The sequence below is a fragment of the Sinocyclocheilus anshuiensis genome, unplaced genomic scaffold (genome assembly GCF_001515605.1).
Source record: "Sinocyclocheilus anshuiensis isolate Anshui unplaced genomic scaffold, SAMN03320099.WGS_v1.1 scaffold134, whole genome shotgun sequence".
In the NCBI taxonomy this organism is placed as follows: domain Eukaryota; kingdom Metazoa; phylum Chordata; class Actinopteri; order Cypriniformes; family Cyprinidae; genus Sinocyclocheilus; species Sinocyclocheilus anshuiensis.
The window spans coordinates 116,868-131,255 of record NW_015546024.1 but is presented as its reverse complement, the minus strand read 5'-3'; the positions used below and the strand labels follow the sequence as shown (position 1 = coordinate 131,255).

At 35.3% G+C, this 14,388-nt stretch overlaps 4 protein-coding genes across 5 annotated transcripts in view; 1 reads left to right on the top strand and 3 right to left on the bottom strand.

The window, feature by feature from the left end:
• LOC107698632 (ribonuclease P protein subunit p29-like) overlaps positions 1-1,081 on the top strand; it is a 13,648-nt gene extending 12,567 nt beyond the window's left edge. Inside the window, exon 8 of the transcript XR_001635367.1 lies at positions 1,071-1,081. The gene's annotated coding sequence lies outside the window, so the exon portion shown is untranslated. The remainder of the gene's footprint in view (positions 1-1,070) is intronic.
• Positions 1,082-4,617: 3,536 nt separating this feature from the next.
• On the bottom strand, positions 4,618-6,810 carry LOC107698628 (protein C19orf12 homolog). The gene is made up of 3 exons (XM_016499684.1): positions 6,627-6,810; positions 6,182-6,362; positions 4,618-5,248 (listed from the first exon to the last, which is right to left on the bottom strand). The coding sequence occupies exons 2-3, from the start codon at positions 6,339-6,341 to the stop codon at positions 4,980-4,982; spliced, it is 429 nt and encodes a 142-aa protein (XP_016355170.1). The 5' UTR covers positions 6,342-6,362; positions 6,627-6,810; the 3' UTR covers positions 4,618-4,979.
• Positions 6,811-8,064: 1,254 nt separating this feature from the next.
• LOC107698629 (protein C19orf12 homolog) lies at positions 8,065-9,059 on the bottom strand. 2 transcript variants are annotated; one of them, XM_016499685.1, is made up of 3 exons: positions 8,949-9,059; positions 8,562-8,739; positions 8,065-8,457 (listed from the first exon to the last, which is right to left on the bottom strand). In XM_016499685.1, exons 2-3 carry the CDS (start codon positions 8,719-8,721, stop codon positions 8,192-8,194), a joined length of 426 nt encoding a protein of 141 aa, XP_016355171.1. In that variant the 5' UTR covers positions 8,722-8,739; positions 8,949-9,059; the 3' UTR covers positions 8,065-8,191. The 2 variants fall into 2 exon arrangements, with proteins under 2 accessions (XP_016355171.1, XP_016355172.1); XM_016499686.1 differs by having other exon boundaries at positions 8,562-8,733.
• Positions 9,060-10,737: 1,678 nt separating this feature from the next.
• LOC107698627 (protein C19orf12 homolog) lies at positions 10,738-12,216 on the bottom strand. The gene is made up of 3 exons (XM_016499683.1): positions 12,157-12,216; positions 11,552-11,729; positions 10,738-11,080 (listed from the first exon to the last, which is right to left on the bottom strand). The coding sequence occupies exons 2-3, from the start codon at positions 11,709-11,711 to the stop codon at positions 10,800-10,802; spliced, it is 441 nt and encodes a 146-aa protein (XP_016355169.1). The 5' UTR covers positions 11,712-11,729; positions 12,157-12,216; the 3' UTR covers positions 10,738-10,799.
• Between the last annotated feature and the right edge of the window lie 2,172 nt (positions 12,217-14,388).

Genomic DNA, 14,388 nt, shown 5'->3' with positions numbered 1-14,388 from the left:
AGAGCTTGTAACACTCCAAAGAGAAAGGAAACATTTAAATCGCATCATATGACCCCTTTAAGACTAGTCTAAGCAGTTTATGCAACCCGCCACTGGGCACCACCATCTCTCAGGACCTGATGTGGGAGAATCACATTGACTCCACTGTTAAAAAGGCCCAACAGAGATTGTACTTCCTTCGCCAGCTGAGACATTAGAAGACTACAGAGGACAGTTCGGACTGCTGAAAGGATTATTGGTGCTCCCCTGCCCACCCTTCAAGACCTGTAAATATCCAGAGTGAGGAAATGGGCTTAGAAAATCACTCTGGATCCCTCACATCCAAGCTATCTCCTTTTTGAACTTTTACCGTCTGGTCGACGCTACAGAGCACCGAACACCAGGACAGTCAGACACAAGAAAAGTTTCTTTCCCCAGGAAATCTACCTCATGAACAGTTAAATGTTCTCCCCTACTGTTCAATAAAAAGATGTGCAATACCTATTTAATTTACTTAATACTATCCTATCTTATTCCATTCCTTTTAAATTCTATTCTATTCCATATACAGTATATACCACAACTGTACAGTACATACAAAGTTTGTCTATTTCTGTTTATATATATATATATATAAAGACCTCTCTCTTTCTTTGTGTGTGTGTGTGTGTGTGTGTGTGTGTGTGTGTGTGTGTGTGTGTGTGTGTGTGTGTTTTATTCACGTCTTTATTTCTTATTATCTGTGTTTTGTTGTTGTTGTCTATGTGTACTGGAAGCTTCTGTCACCAGAACAAATTCCTTGTATGTGCAAACATACTTGGCAATAAAGCTCTTTCTGATTCTGAGAGGAGAAGGGTGTTAATCCCTCAACTTGCACAGATCGCCTCACATATATTTGTGATAACATACATAGATGAGTAATAGGAATGAATATTTTTCATTATTTTGAATAGATGTAATTATTTGGGTTTAATGTTCACAATATAATACTTTTGTTTAGGTTACTTCCATGTTATGTTTCCAACTTCAGTCTGTGACTTCAGTGCCGACTTCAGTGCCGGCAACAACAACAACAACTAAAATCATTTTAGCATAAAACTGTTCTTCAGAAGGATACGGTTCTAAATAGAACAAGTAAAGAACCTCTACAGAGCCATCTTGTTTTAGAGTGTACGACTGGTTGAACAAGGCAAATTGATTGTGTGGCTTACAAAACAAAACTAACATTTATCTCTGTTAAACAATCACTTAGTCTCAGGCAATTACTCTGAAAATAATCAGAGGACCATCAATTTAGCATAATTTTACCAAGGCAAGAGAGCTGAAGAGGGAAAGACTCCTAAGTGAGTTGTAAAGTGCACATGCAGGCTGAAGCAGTTTTCCCTCTCATGAGAACTGTACACGATACATATGATAGCGGGAAGAGAGTAAATAACTCTAAAACCTTTTCCGTTTTGCAAAATGTCCAACAGAATTTCCATGACAGAATTTTGGCACATAACAATGTATCTCCAGTAACTAACAAAACCAGTTCAGCAGCTGAGATCAACTTTCACATACTTCACTTGTTATTAGACAGATGAATATAGAGCAGGAAACCCACAAATTGTGTTAAAACGCAACCCACTTGATCAGAGACCAATTACCAAAGAAAACTGTATGCAAACTGAGCAAAATTATAAAAAAGAGACACATTGTGAGTTTCAGTCCACTGCAGTGTCTTATGGTACAGAAGCTCCATGAGCTTGATTCTGGGAATTGGAGTGAAGCAAAGTTCATTCTAAAGTTGAAAGATTATTTGTCTCATGCTTAACGGAGTGGTAGTGAACAAGCTTAATTTATTTGCATTGCAGGCAGTAGGACAGACATGACATTAAATGCACAAATAATGTGACTATGCACAATATATGAAAAAATATATTATAAACTATACTGAAATTGTATTTTACATTGAAAACACTTAAATTTGAAATGTTTTCGGGTTTTGCTGCCCTTAAAGGCATATAAAAATGTTGTCATTGTTTACTCATCCTCATGTTGTAACAAACCTGTTTGACTTTTTTTCTTCTGCAGAACAAAACAGAAGATATTCTGAGGAATGTTGGTAACCAAACTTTTGGTGACCACTGACTTAAATTGTATGGAAACAAACACACACAGACACAATAAGCATGACATTTCTCTAAATATCTTTTATGTTCCATAGAAGAAAGAAAATCATTTGGGTTTGAAATTTCATGAAAGTAGGTAAAACAATGACATATTTTTCTTTTTTGGTGAAGTATTTTTTAAGGTCATCATTGAGTGCACATGTACCTGCGGGTTTTAAGTCTTTTCATGCTGCTGTCTTTTCATGTTTACCGCCAGCATGCTATGTTGTACTATTCAGGGGACAATCAGTAAATGCATACACATCTCGAAATGAGGAAGCAGTTACGTTTTTCTTGGCAAACAACTGACGTTATACAACCTTGACAGTCATCTTGTAGTAAAAATAAATGATAATTCACTGTGTTCTTCTTTTAACTGTTTGAAGTATTTCATTTGATAAATTGGTGTTTGCACTTATATTTGTAGAACAAAGTGAATTTCTTCTGGTTTAGTTCTCATGGGGTGTGAGTGTAGCTTATGACCTCAGAGAGGCTATTCTAAGAACAAGTGTTCTGTTATCCAGCAAACCACATAAACTGGCACGAATCACAGAGTACAGTGCAAAAAGAGTAAGGCATTGTGGTTTAATGGCCAACCGCTTCTCATTTTCAAAGAAATGTGATGAGAAAAAACTAAACAAAATGAAATCATCATCAGACTAATCAACTTAGCTTTTTAATAGCATTTTCTAAACATGAAAACATCCTCCATTTCTTCCACACTCAAGAAGCAATATTGCCAGTATTCTACAACATTATTAAGCTCAAATGATGATGTGATTCAATTTTGTGTGGCCTATCCAGTCCACACACCTCTTAACATGAAAACATTTGGATTTTAAATAGTCTACATTAACCGCTTGTAATCTCAATCTACATGACAAAATTAAACATGTCATACATGATGCTTTTATTCAGCAATGATGCATTAAATTGATCAGAAGTGACAGTAAAGACATTCATAATGTTACAAAAGATTTCTGTTTCATATAAATGCTGTTCGTTTGAGTTTTCTCTTCATCAAAAAAAAATAAATCACATTTCCCACGAAAATATTAAGCAGCACAACTGATTTCAACATTGATAAAAAAAATAAATGTTTCTTGAGCACCAAATCAGCATATTAGAATGATTTCTGAAGGATCATGTGACACTGAAGACTGGATTAATGGCTGCTTGAATTACATTTTAAAATATATTAAAACTTTTAAAATTTTAAATGTAATAATAGTTCACAATATTACTGTATTTTTGATTAAATAAATGCAGCACTGATGAGCATAAGAGACTTTTTTTTTTTAAATAAAAAATAATTTAAACCTTACCAACCCCAAAGTTTTGAACGGTAGTGCATATAATGCGCCAGGTAAACACAAATAAAATAACATATGGTATATGTGTTAATGGGTTATTCCTGCAGATATAATAATAATAACGCCATGTCAATCATGTTACAATTACAATGAGAGTTACATTTTATCTTGCAGTGTGCAGCCCCCAAATAACACTGAAGCTTTCAGCATTTATGTGAAAATAATTTTGTGTAAATAGTTGTTATTGAATCAAAAGAAAGTCATTTAAGTCCCTGTTATAGTGATTCGTGTTCTTTTAGGTAGATCCTGCTTAGGTAGACCCTTAGCGTAATTCTCTACGAATGCATATATATATCATATAAATGGATTATTGCATAAAGGCTGGAATGCACTACACGAATTTTGCCCCCGATTTACCGTTTGGATAAGTCAACACTAGTAGAGCCAGTCTGCGGATTTGAGTGGACAGATTCCACAAAAAATCGTGTAGTGTATGATGGTCACAGACTCTTTATTTTTTTAGCTACAGACTATGAATTCATCCAGTCAGAGGATATCAAACATGTTTGATATTTTGAGCCAGTTTCAGAACACATATTTTTTTCATTTGTCACGCGTCTTCTATCAACAAGGCACACGTTTCTGCGTGAGTGTGTTGTGATCGGAACAACTTGAAAGTCTGGTAGTGTATGATCCTCAGTCGTGACCAGTTTTCCTTTGTGACTCTTTACAAAGTCAGTAAGTGTATGATGCCTAATGTTTTCAAATCTGTTCAGACATTAAAAGTCGTGTAAGTGTATTCCAGCCTTAAAGAAAAACTCAAATTAAAAGATGAATCTGATTCAGGTCAACTATATCCAATACTATATTCCCAACTATATCCTATACTATGTTTTAAGAAAATACAATTTAAATTAATATGTAAAAAACAAATCGAAAAGTTAACTCTGCTTAACTGATAAAATGTATCATTCACCAAAAAATGAAAATTCTGACATCATTTACTCACCCTCATGTCGTTCCAAACATGTATGGCATTCTTTCTTTTGTAGAACATAAAATATTTATTTGCAGAATGTCTCAGTGTTTTTTTTTGGTCCATATAATGGAAAGTCACACATCACAAGTGGTGTGAGTAAATTACTGAATTTTCATTTTTTTTAGTGTACAATCTCTTTAACTGTACTGAAATGGCTAATGAGGTGGTCTTGATTTTACGTGTTTTAGAAAGGATTATTGCTTAATTACTCAGATTGACTCACTAATTCATTACTCAATTTCTTTTGAATTTCATTCATTTTAAACATTTAAATATTTTAAACATGTTGAGGTTTACAGTGAAACTCTGTGGCTCTGGTAAACTGGATTCAAATAGAAATATAGGGAAAGGAGTCGACCATAACACCTACAAGCATCTTTATAATAAAGAAAAAATTTAAGTAAAAACACATCTTTCAGAAACAACAAAAACACCTAAATTAAACAAGCTCTTCAGATAGTCAAACTTGGCTTAGACTAAGCCGGTGACTTTAACACACTATCTTTGTACATACTCCACTTTGGCTCCGAGCTCTTTTGTGGCAAAAGAGATTAAAGTAGTAAGTACTCGCATTTGTAGAGAGGAATTACCCATCACTAGAAAAATGAGTTGAGCCAGATCAACCCAGTCCAGTTTGCCCAGTACTGCCATGACCTCAGAGTACAGTTTCCTCTTCTGTTGACGAGGCATCTCCATTATGATCTGGTGAAGAGGATGGAATTTGCCACTAGTCATCCACCATCCCACGGCACCTCCCAAAGCACTACCTGCGTACGATAATAGGAAATGGAGATCAAGTAGGACAAAGAAACAAACTGCTAAAGATGCACTAGGTTCACTAAATAGACTGTCCATAATTGTTAATCGATAACATAATCGGTTTTCTTCACTTGACATTTAAAGTTGATCAAATTAAATTGTCTAAACATTGACTTCATTGATGAATTTGTTCCAACATTTTCTACACAGGCTAATCGAAATACGGTTAATAAGGATTTGGTTTAAGGTTCTTCATGAAACCAATGATGCCAGAATCTTTACTGTTATTACAAAAAAAAAAGTCAACATAGGGGAGTGAGGCACAAAGTAACGCGGGGTTAGTTGTAACACACATGGTTTGAATATTTCCACACATACTAGCATAACAAAATTTACAGTATTTATTAGTTACCATATTAACATTATATAGAAATTTAAAAAAAAATTTGTGCGCCAAAACTCAAAAATCTTTTGAAGATATTGCTGAACATTTATTTTACCATAGTAAAATTACAATTCTGGCTTAAGTAAATTTTTCATCTCAGTTTTTATTATTCATTTAAAATGAGACAAATCTGCTATTATTTTAATCTCCAATCTGTTATTTATCAGTTCAGATAATTTTTTTATGCTTTGATAACTAGCAGAAGACACTAACCTTTTTTGAGGGTAAATAAAGAAAAACGTATACACTGTAATTATGAAACAAAGCGACATATTTGTACAAGACAAGTGTAAAATTACTGTGGGTAAAAAAATTATATTCTGAACCCATGTGGATTTACACAAACTGAGAAAGTCAAAAAGTGTTACATGTGCCCCGCTCTCCCCTACTAGCTTCAGAGAACAAACCACCATACAATTGTTTATATATGATATTATAGCGCCACTCTGTGGTTAAGAAGTGAAGTGGGTCAAAGTTTGTGGACAAGCATACGTACCAATAAATAAACCGGGTGGACCTCCGAGCAGCCCCCCTACAAAAGCCCCTCCACCAGCAACAGCAGCTCCTTTGGCTGAGTTCTGTACAGCCGCTTTAATCTGCCTGCTCTCTGAGATCTTACAGCAGAGCGCCATTACATCGTCTATTTGATGGCTCATTGTGTTGTGTTCAAACACTGCCTGAGGAGGAGAAACATGAATCAAAGAGCTGACTACTCTCAAATGTAAGATTTAACACCCCACACAATCGTAAACTCGTATATAAACTATGGTTTCTATCAACAAACTAACTACAACAAACTAAAGAAAGCTAAACAAGTTATGAGGCTAAACAAGTTAGGCTACATAAAGTATGTAAATTTGCACAGCCTACGTCTGCTTTTGACAATATTTTGTTTTATAAACATATTAGAGCTTTGATATAATTGTCAGACTTTAGCCTACCTCTTTCTTTTGTTGACGCTACTTTCAGTTTCTGCGAGTGGCATCACACTTCCGCACTCTGCTCCGCTGCTGTGTGCAGCTGACACTTTAGCTGGTGTTATGCTTATGATACTTCGCATAATGCTTTTACTTTATTTCGGAGCATCGCCTAAATGTAATGTAACTGTGTTGAGAAACTGCCAAACAACCTGTATGAAAAGCGTATGCAGTACTTTTTTTTTTACCTATTGGACAAAACAGAAAATGCGCCCTGACAGAAATCACCGGTTTACGCCTTTCTAGTACTGGGTTGGACCCTATTTTGACTTCAAAACTGCTTTAATTCTTCGTGGTATCAGTTCAACAAGGTGCTGGAGACATTCCTCAGAGATTGTGGTCCATAAAGAGATGATCACACAGTTCCTACACATCCTGATGCAAATCTCCCATTCCACCATCACATATCGGATTGGGATCTGGTGACCATGGAGGCCATTTGATTATAGTGAACTCAGAGTCATGTTGGAGAAACCAGTTTGAAGTGAATTGAGCTTTGTGACATGACGCGTTATCCTGCAAATTGTAGCCTGAGTTTCCTGTTCTTAGCTGACAGGAGCGGCAATCGGTGTGGTATTCTGCTGCTACACCCCATCTACTTCAAGTTTCAACGTGTTGAGCGGTCAGAGATATTCTTCTGCATACCTCAATCGTAACAAGGGGTTATTAGAGTTATTGTTACCTTCATATCAGCTCGAACCAGTCTGGCCATTCTCCTGTGCCAACAAGGCATTTTCACCCACAGAACCGCTCACATTTTATCTTTTTCAGACCAAGAAAAAGCATAACAGCATTTTTATATATATATATATATATATATATATATACACACACACACACACACACACACATACATACATACAAGGCCGCTGTTATTTTTAATTTTTGTTTTTTGTTTGTTTGTATTTCTTTTTAATGGAACAATAACTTTTCTATTTTGCACTTTTGTCTTGGGATAAAAACACATTTACACATCACCATTATGTATTTTTATGCATTCATGTCAACACGCAGTGACACCTACATTATACATTTTGCATTGACAAATTAAAAGGATGATGAGAACATCTGCTTTTGATCATGTATGATCATGTCTATTTTTCTGATATGTAAAATGTCTGGCCTAAATATTTTTTACAAGTTCCAATTTAGCGTAGTTGCATCTTACATCTCATCATATAGTGTTTTATAAAAAATTCACGTGTGATAGAAAGGCTGATTATACATGGGGCAACTTTTTGAGCAATGTTGCTGGGCAACTTTGGGCAATGCAATGTTGCTGTCAACGGCCAACCAGGTGAGACACAGGGCCCACGACTGATCTAAAGTATCCAGAAATGTGTTACCCATCCTCAATGGGAAAGTGCCCAAACAACATTGCTAAAAAAACGTTGCCCGGCAAAATTGCTCAAAAAGTTGCCCTGTGCATCATCAGCCTTTTAAAGAATAATGCAAACTAGTAGCAACTTGTCCTTCTAGTTCTGTAACAAATAACCAAAACTGAACCAGTGACATTCACCCTCCAGCGGTCAGTCTTCATACCGCACATCAGCTTTGAGTTGGTTTTTAGTAAAATTAAGTACAGCACCCAGCACCTGCTCATGTAGAGAGGCATTCCCATTAACTTGAGCAATCAGCTGCGCAACCTCAGTCCATTTCAGTGTACCCACTATGGCCATGACATCGGAGTACAGTTTCTCTTGCTGTGTATGACTCATTTCCATGAGGATCTCAGGAAGAGGTTTGAATTGGCCGCTGGTCATCCATCCGCCCAGCGCACCTCCCACAACAGCACCTTGAGTAATAGAAATGAATAAAATAATACTATAGCAACATCTTGTGGTTAAGAAGTGAACTAGACGGAAAGAAAAAAAATTGCGGATAAAAGTAACAGCCTACCAACAGCTATACCGGCAGGACCACCGATCAGCCCTCCAACAAAAGCAGTTCCTCCTGTAACTACGGCTCCTTTCGCTGAGTTTTTAAATGCAGCTTTTATCCTCTTATTTGTGGAGATTTCACAGCAGAGTTTCATTATGTCATCTTTTAGATTTGCCATTTTGACGTGTTGCTAAGCCTGGCGATAAACAACGATAAACGATTGTCACACATAGATATAAAGGAGAACAAAGAAAAAAAATCAGCCAATAAAACAAACATTTCCTCAATCATTTCGCGTTTTCTGAGGTAGCCTTGCTACTTTCATTGTTTGAGAAAATAATGACGCGCTGTATAGGCTAAATCCTACCAATAAATAGGCCTATTTGACATTTTCAGAGTTCTTACCTGATTGTCTTCGAACTTGAGCAGGGTTTTAGCAAGTTAAAGTTACTTTCGGTATCATATTCATGAGCTTGATGTATTGGACGTGCACTTCCGTGCTCAGATGTGTTCATAGGCGACTTTTAAGCAGTTGAACTTCGTTGACTGCATTTAATCGACGAAGACTTATAAGACATGTTTAATAAACTATTATCCAAAATAAAATTCACCTGGCATGTAGCTGGGGTTTTGAAAAATGAAACAATTAAAATCATGCAACATGTCATTTGACATTTTTTTTTATAAATGATATTGACTTCATTGTTTAAAAAATATCAATTAAGCAATCATTTTTACCTTTTTAAAATGAGAAATAAAAGTTTATTGGTTTAAACTGCACCACAAAACAAGCCACATATTAACCTGCTTTATTAGAATAACCTAATCTGCATTATGCACAGAAATAGCTAATTGTCTTCATAAGGTTACAATGTTATTGCTTAAAAAGAAGAAGAAGATGATGATGATGATGATGATGAAGAGGAGTCTGCATAGGAGCTGCAGAGAATCAGAAACACGAGTACAAAAGCAAGGGGATGCAGGATTGAGAACCACTGGCTGGTGACGGTGACATCAACCCTGGTCGCTGTGATTTTGCCAAGACATTTTCCTGGATCAACATCTTTTGTTGATCCTGGATCAACATTACTGTCCAAAAATACAGACTTAACCTCTTAAGACCCGAGAAAAGATTTTTAGGAAAAAAATAGTTTTTTTCATGTCTTTACATTGTTTAGAGCATTAAAAAAAAATGTAAAAAATTATATTTCATTCATAGGTTATGCTATGTCCTCGGTAGAGGACATCGGGACTCAATTTAAAAACATGAACATGCATAGGCAAAAACAATAGATTTTTAAAATCAATACATTTTTAGTTTTCAGGATTTTTCAGAACTTTGTATAAAGATGATTCTCAACTATATTATAACAGAATGATTTAATATACAATTTTTCTTCATGCAAAATGTGTGTAAAATTGCCATAAATGGGTTTTCTCATATACAATGTATAATAAACTAAATCTAATTTGCATATTAATGTGTTTTTGGGGCAACATGTAACGAAAAAACGAGTGTAATAATGGGAGTAATAATTGACAAGATTTTCATAATAATATATAATATTTCATAGAATATAGAAATATAATTTCTTTCCCTGTTCATTTGTTATGTCTCCCAAAATGCGTAATAAACATGCTTTTAGTCCCAGTGTCCTCATATGAGGACATGTATGAAATCAACATCCTGTTTTGTAACAGAAAGTCATATTTTGATTTGAAACCCCATAACATTTTCCTGAGATGTTGATTTATGACACACAGTTTAAAAATTAGATTTAAATGATAATTACAAAATATTATCATATTTCCATAAGAGTGTCACTAAATTAATATCAGACATATTTGAAGACCAAGGAGAGGGAGTGGTCATGGTGAAACATCCAAACATTTAGTATCTCTGAAAAGCCCTGAATGTGCTCTGTACAGGACATCCAGACTTAAAACTGTGGCATGTATAGTCTCAGAGAAATACACCAAAATATAATGTCCTCATATGAGGTCACAGGGTCTCAGGAGGTTAACCCAATCCCCACCCCTAAACCTAACCTTACCCATAATTTATTCCTAAAATCAGAGGGAAATGATAGCTGATTAACAAGGGTGTAGAAGCGCCTAATCCTGATTTTAAGCCTAAAACTGACATTTCCTGAAAGGTTATCTCTCAATTCTGATTGGTTGATTGGAATGATGTTCCAGGATCAACGAGGATGTTGATCCAGGAACATGTTGTACTTGGTCAAATCACGCTCACCATCAACCCTCTAGCGGTCGGTTTCTATACTGCACTTCAGCCTTGAGCTCTTTTTCGGCATACGTGAGTATAGCAGCAAGAACTTGCTCTTGCAGAGTGGCACTGCCCATAACCAGAGCAATAAGGCCAGCCACGTCTGTCCAGTCCAGAGTGCCCAATGCACCCATGACATCAGAGTACAGTTTCTCCTTATATTTTGGAGGCAGATCTTTGATGATCTCAGGAAGAGGTTTGAATTGGCCACTGGTCATCCAAGTTCCCAGAAGACCTCCCAAAGTACCACCTAGAGTAATATATTAAGAGATACACAGAGTATGATTAATTAACTTTGTTTGTAAAGGTGAATAACTAGCTTATTTTGTTAACAGTTAGAATAGGCGCAAATTACAGTGTTGTGCTTTTTCAAATCTTAAACAGAAATTAAAATATTAAAAATAAAATATTAAAATAATTAAAAATAAAACATGACTAAAATAATAAAAACAATACTGTGTATGTATGTTTATAATATTACTATATCTGTAATAGTCCTACAAATTGTAACTTAATTTATGATTTTTAATCATATATATTTGTAATTTCTAGTAATATATAATATTTCTTATTTGCTGTTGATGAAGGATTAACCTTACTGAAGGCAACATAGGTTGAGAAACACGGCACTAGGCCATTAAAGATGATATTATAACACCACCCTGTGATGAAAGTAAATGAAAGTTCATGGATTGCATGGAAAACAGAGGCATGTTCTTACCAACAGCTATGCCGGCTGCGCCTCCAACCATTCCCCCTACAAAAGCACCTCCACCAGCCGCTGCAGCTCCCTTTCCAGAGCTCTTCACGGCTGCTTTCATCTTCCTGCTGGCTGAGACCTCACAGCAAAGCTGCATAACATCATCCACTCGACTGCTCATTGTGATGTCAAGAGAAACCTGGAAATAAACGCTAATAGATCATTTGCCCTTTTACACACAAATGAGAAGAACAGAAACGCACACTGATATGCAAACACAGATGACGTACTTTAATCAGCCAGTTGCCCATTCACATGCAGCATCATTATATCAACTATTCCAAATCATTTTATGATATGCAAATTTTATTGCTCACAGTAATACAGCCTTTATTTAGATTTCACTACATTCTGCAAGCAAACAATGGAAAAATAAATACCAAATTAAAAACATTTTCCAGAAATGTGTTAAAAATTTGACATTATTTATTAAAGAATATGCCTTTAAAAACAAAACAATTAAAATATAGGCTATAATTTTAAAACAAAATCTATTTCAGTATACTATCAGATAATTTTGTCACATTGATATAATACACATTAAAACTCATTTTTAAAAAGCTTACCTTTTCTTCTTTAAAGAGGAGCTGTAGCAGACGCCTGTTCCAGTCACTCTGGGTGAAATCAGTGTGGGATTGCTCAAGTACTCTACATTTTGCACACTTCCGCAGTCTGTTCTGATGTAGAGCCGATTGCCTTGTGTGTCCCCTCGCTTTAATTTGTGTTACCACCATGACAATATTAATATGAACAGGATGCATCTCACACTCAGATCATTCATATTAGGTAGTCAGATTAGTTTATGCATCTCTTCAAGATCCTGCCAGTCCAAGCTATTAACGTATAAATCATTTGAAAATGTAATTAGGAGGAGATGTTTCTCATAAATTGCTTATCTGATATTTTGAGATCATAGATAAACAGTAATATAAAGAACATTGGCTCAGGTTATTCAGAATACTGTCCCATATTAAGTTTGTGTGGTGCACGTCAAAACACCACCCTTCAAGATGACAGAAGTTGTGAGAAAGAAAGAAAGAAAGAAAGAAAGATTTAGGCTACAGAGGCAAAGGTGAGGCAACAAAAAAAAAACCTTGTGTTTTTTAGTCTACATCAAAAGCATAAAAATAAAATGGAAAAAAAAAAGTTTGAAATAAAATGTGGAGTGGTAATAGGGTTTGCATAATTATTTTGAACAACAACAACAAAAATGTTTATTGCAATAATGTCATGCACTGGCCATGTTTTCAGTTGCTGTTACAACCCATCATGGTATGTGGTGGGTTACAAGACCAGCCCTCTTTAGTACTTAACACTAATTTACAAAGTTACAGGAATGATATAGTGCAAAAAAAAAAGGATTTACAATCTTTGAAAAAAAAATGTCACACTAAGTTCTGAATTTCTTTCATTGAGTTTTTTAGGCTCAGTTTAAAGGCTGGGTTTAGCCTCCTGTTATTGCTAAACGTACATTTTTGCAGCACCATGACCAGTCAGTTTGACAAGAGTGTGCAGGTAGGAGGTAAGTCGTCCAGGCAGCGTCTGCGGCTGTGAATAAGTCAGTGTTTTTCATCAGTGTTGTATAAGGTATCTGTGAGCACCTGTGAGACATCCAGTATGTAAACAAATATGGCGCTCGCTTTGTGTCATTTATTTCCTAACCTAGCTTATACAAACATATTAACGTGCGTGTGACATGCATGTGGAGAACGTTTGTTCATCTTAACGCCATACTTAACGTGCTTTGGCTAATTTCAAAATAGCACACACATTTATACTGTTATACAGCTACTTGTATGATGGACTTTTTTGAGACAGTGTTTAAACTTTAAACAGTATGGGGTTGAAGATAATAGCTTTGGTATTTTAAGCTATTATTAAATTAGATGAAGTAATTTTCAACAGCAGATAGAAATATCACATAGCTATTTAACTTAGGCCTATATCTTTAACATCCTTGAAGAATATCAAGAAAATACTATTTAGGTTTGTGATAAAAAAGAAAGAAAGAAAAGAAACTAATCTCACAACAGTAAAAAGCTTTTAATGTATTTTACTATATCAGTTATGCACGAGCATACATGGGGATATAGGAATTACACAATAATGAATAAAGAAAAGAAAAAGCTCAAGAGTAGATGTCAATAGTTATCAATGTCGAAATGAAAGGAGGCCTGTCACGATCTCCAGCTGGAGTGCCTATGAACTCCACCAGAGGGCACTACATCTCTGACTCTTGCCACTCTACCCCAGACTACATTTCCCATAATCCTTTGCCGGACTCATCATCTCTGATTGCATTCACCTGTGTCTTGTTACTTCATCTGTCTCACCCTATTTGTTGCCTTGCCTTGGCCGATTTTAGCAAATGGCTGCAATATAACAAAGAGTGAAAAATTTAAGGGGGTCTGAATACTTTCCGTACCCACTATATATATATATATATATTAAAGCTAAACACTACTCATTGCAGGAATATTAAAAAAAAACAAATATTTACTTCTTATTCTTTTTTTTTTTTACTTGGTATTTTCCCCCATTTTTTTCAATCAGCAGTTGTTTTTCATTATATTTACACATATTTTCCAAATTCAGTTACTTAGAAGTGAAACATTATGGAAATTTATTTTTGTCCCAAGTTCAAGTTAAAGTGAGTATACATACTACATACTACAAACTTGGATATATAATGGATACAAAAATTGTGTAAAAAGGACATTCAGGGCAAACAGTAGGCCTATATATGCAAAGGGATATAGTAAATGGGTGAACATGATTGGATGAACATCAAGTACAAC

Coding starts and splice junctions, on each gene's coding strand:
- LOC107698628 (XM_016499684.1), bottom strand. CDS start 6,341: ATGAGCCATCAAATAGACGATGTAATGGCGCTCTGCTGTAAGATCTCA. Junction 5,249..6,181: donor TCCACCCGGTTTATTTATTG/GTACGTATGCTT, acceptor TATCGTACGCAG/GTAGTGCTTTGGGAGGTGCC.
- LOC107698629 (XM_016499685.1), bottom strand. CDS start 8,721: ATGGCAAATCTAAAAGATGACATAATGAAACTCTGCTGTGAAATCTCC. Junction 8,458..8,561: donor TCCTGCCGGTATAGCTGTTG/GTAGGCTGTTAC, acceptor CTATTACTCAAG/GTGCTGTTGTGGGAGGTGCG.
- LOC107698627 (XM_016499683.1), bottom strand. CDS start 11,711: ATGAGCAGTCGAGTGGATGATGTTATGCAGCTTTGCTGTGAGGTCTCA. Junction 11,081..11,551: donor CGCAGCCGGCATAGCTGTTG/GTAAGAACATGC, acceptor ATATTACTCTAG/GTGGTACTTTGGGAGGTCTT.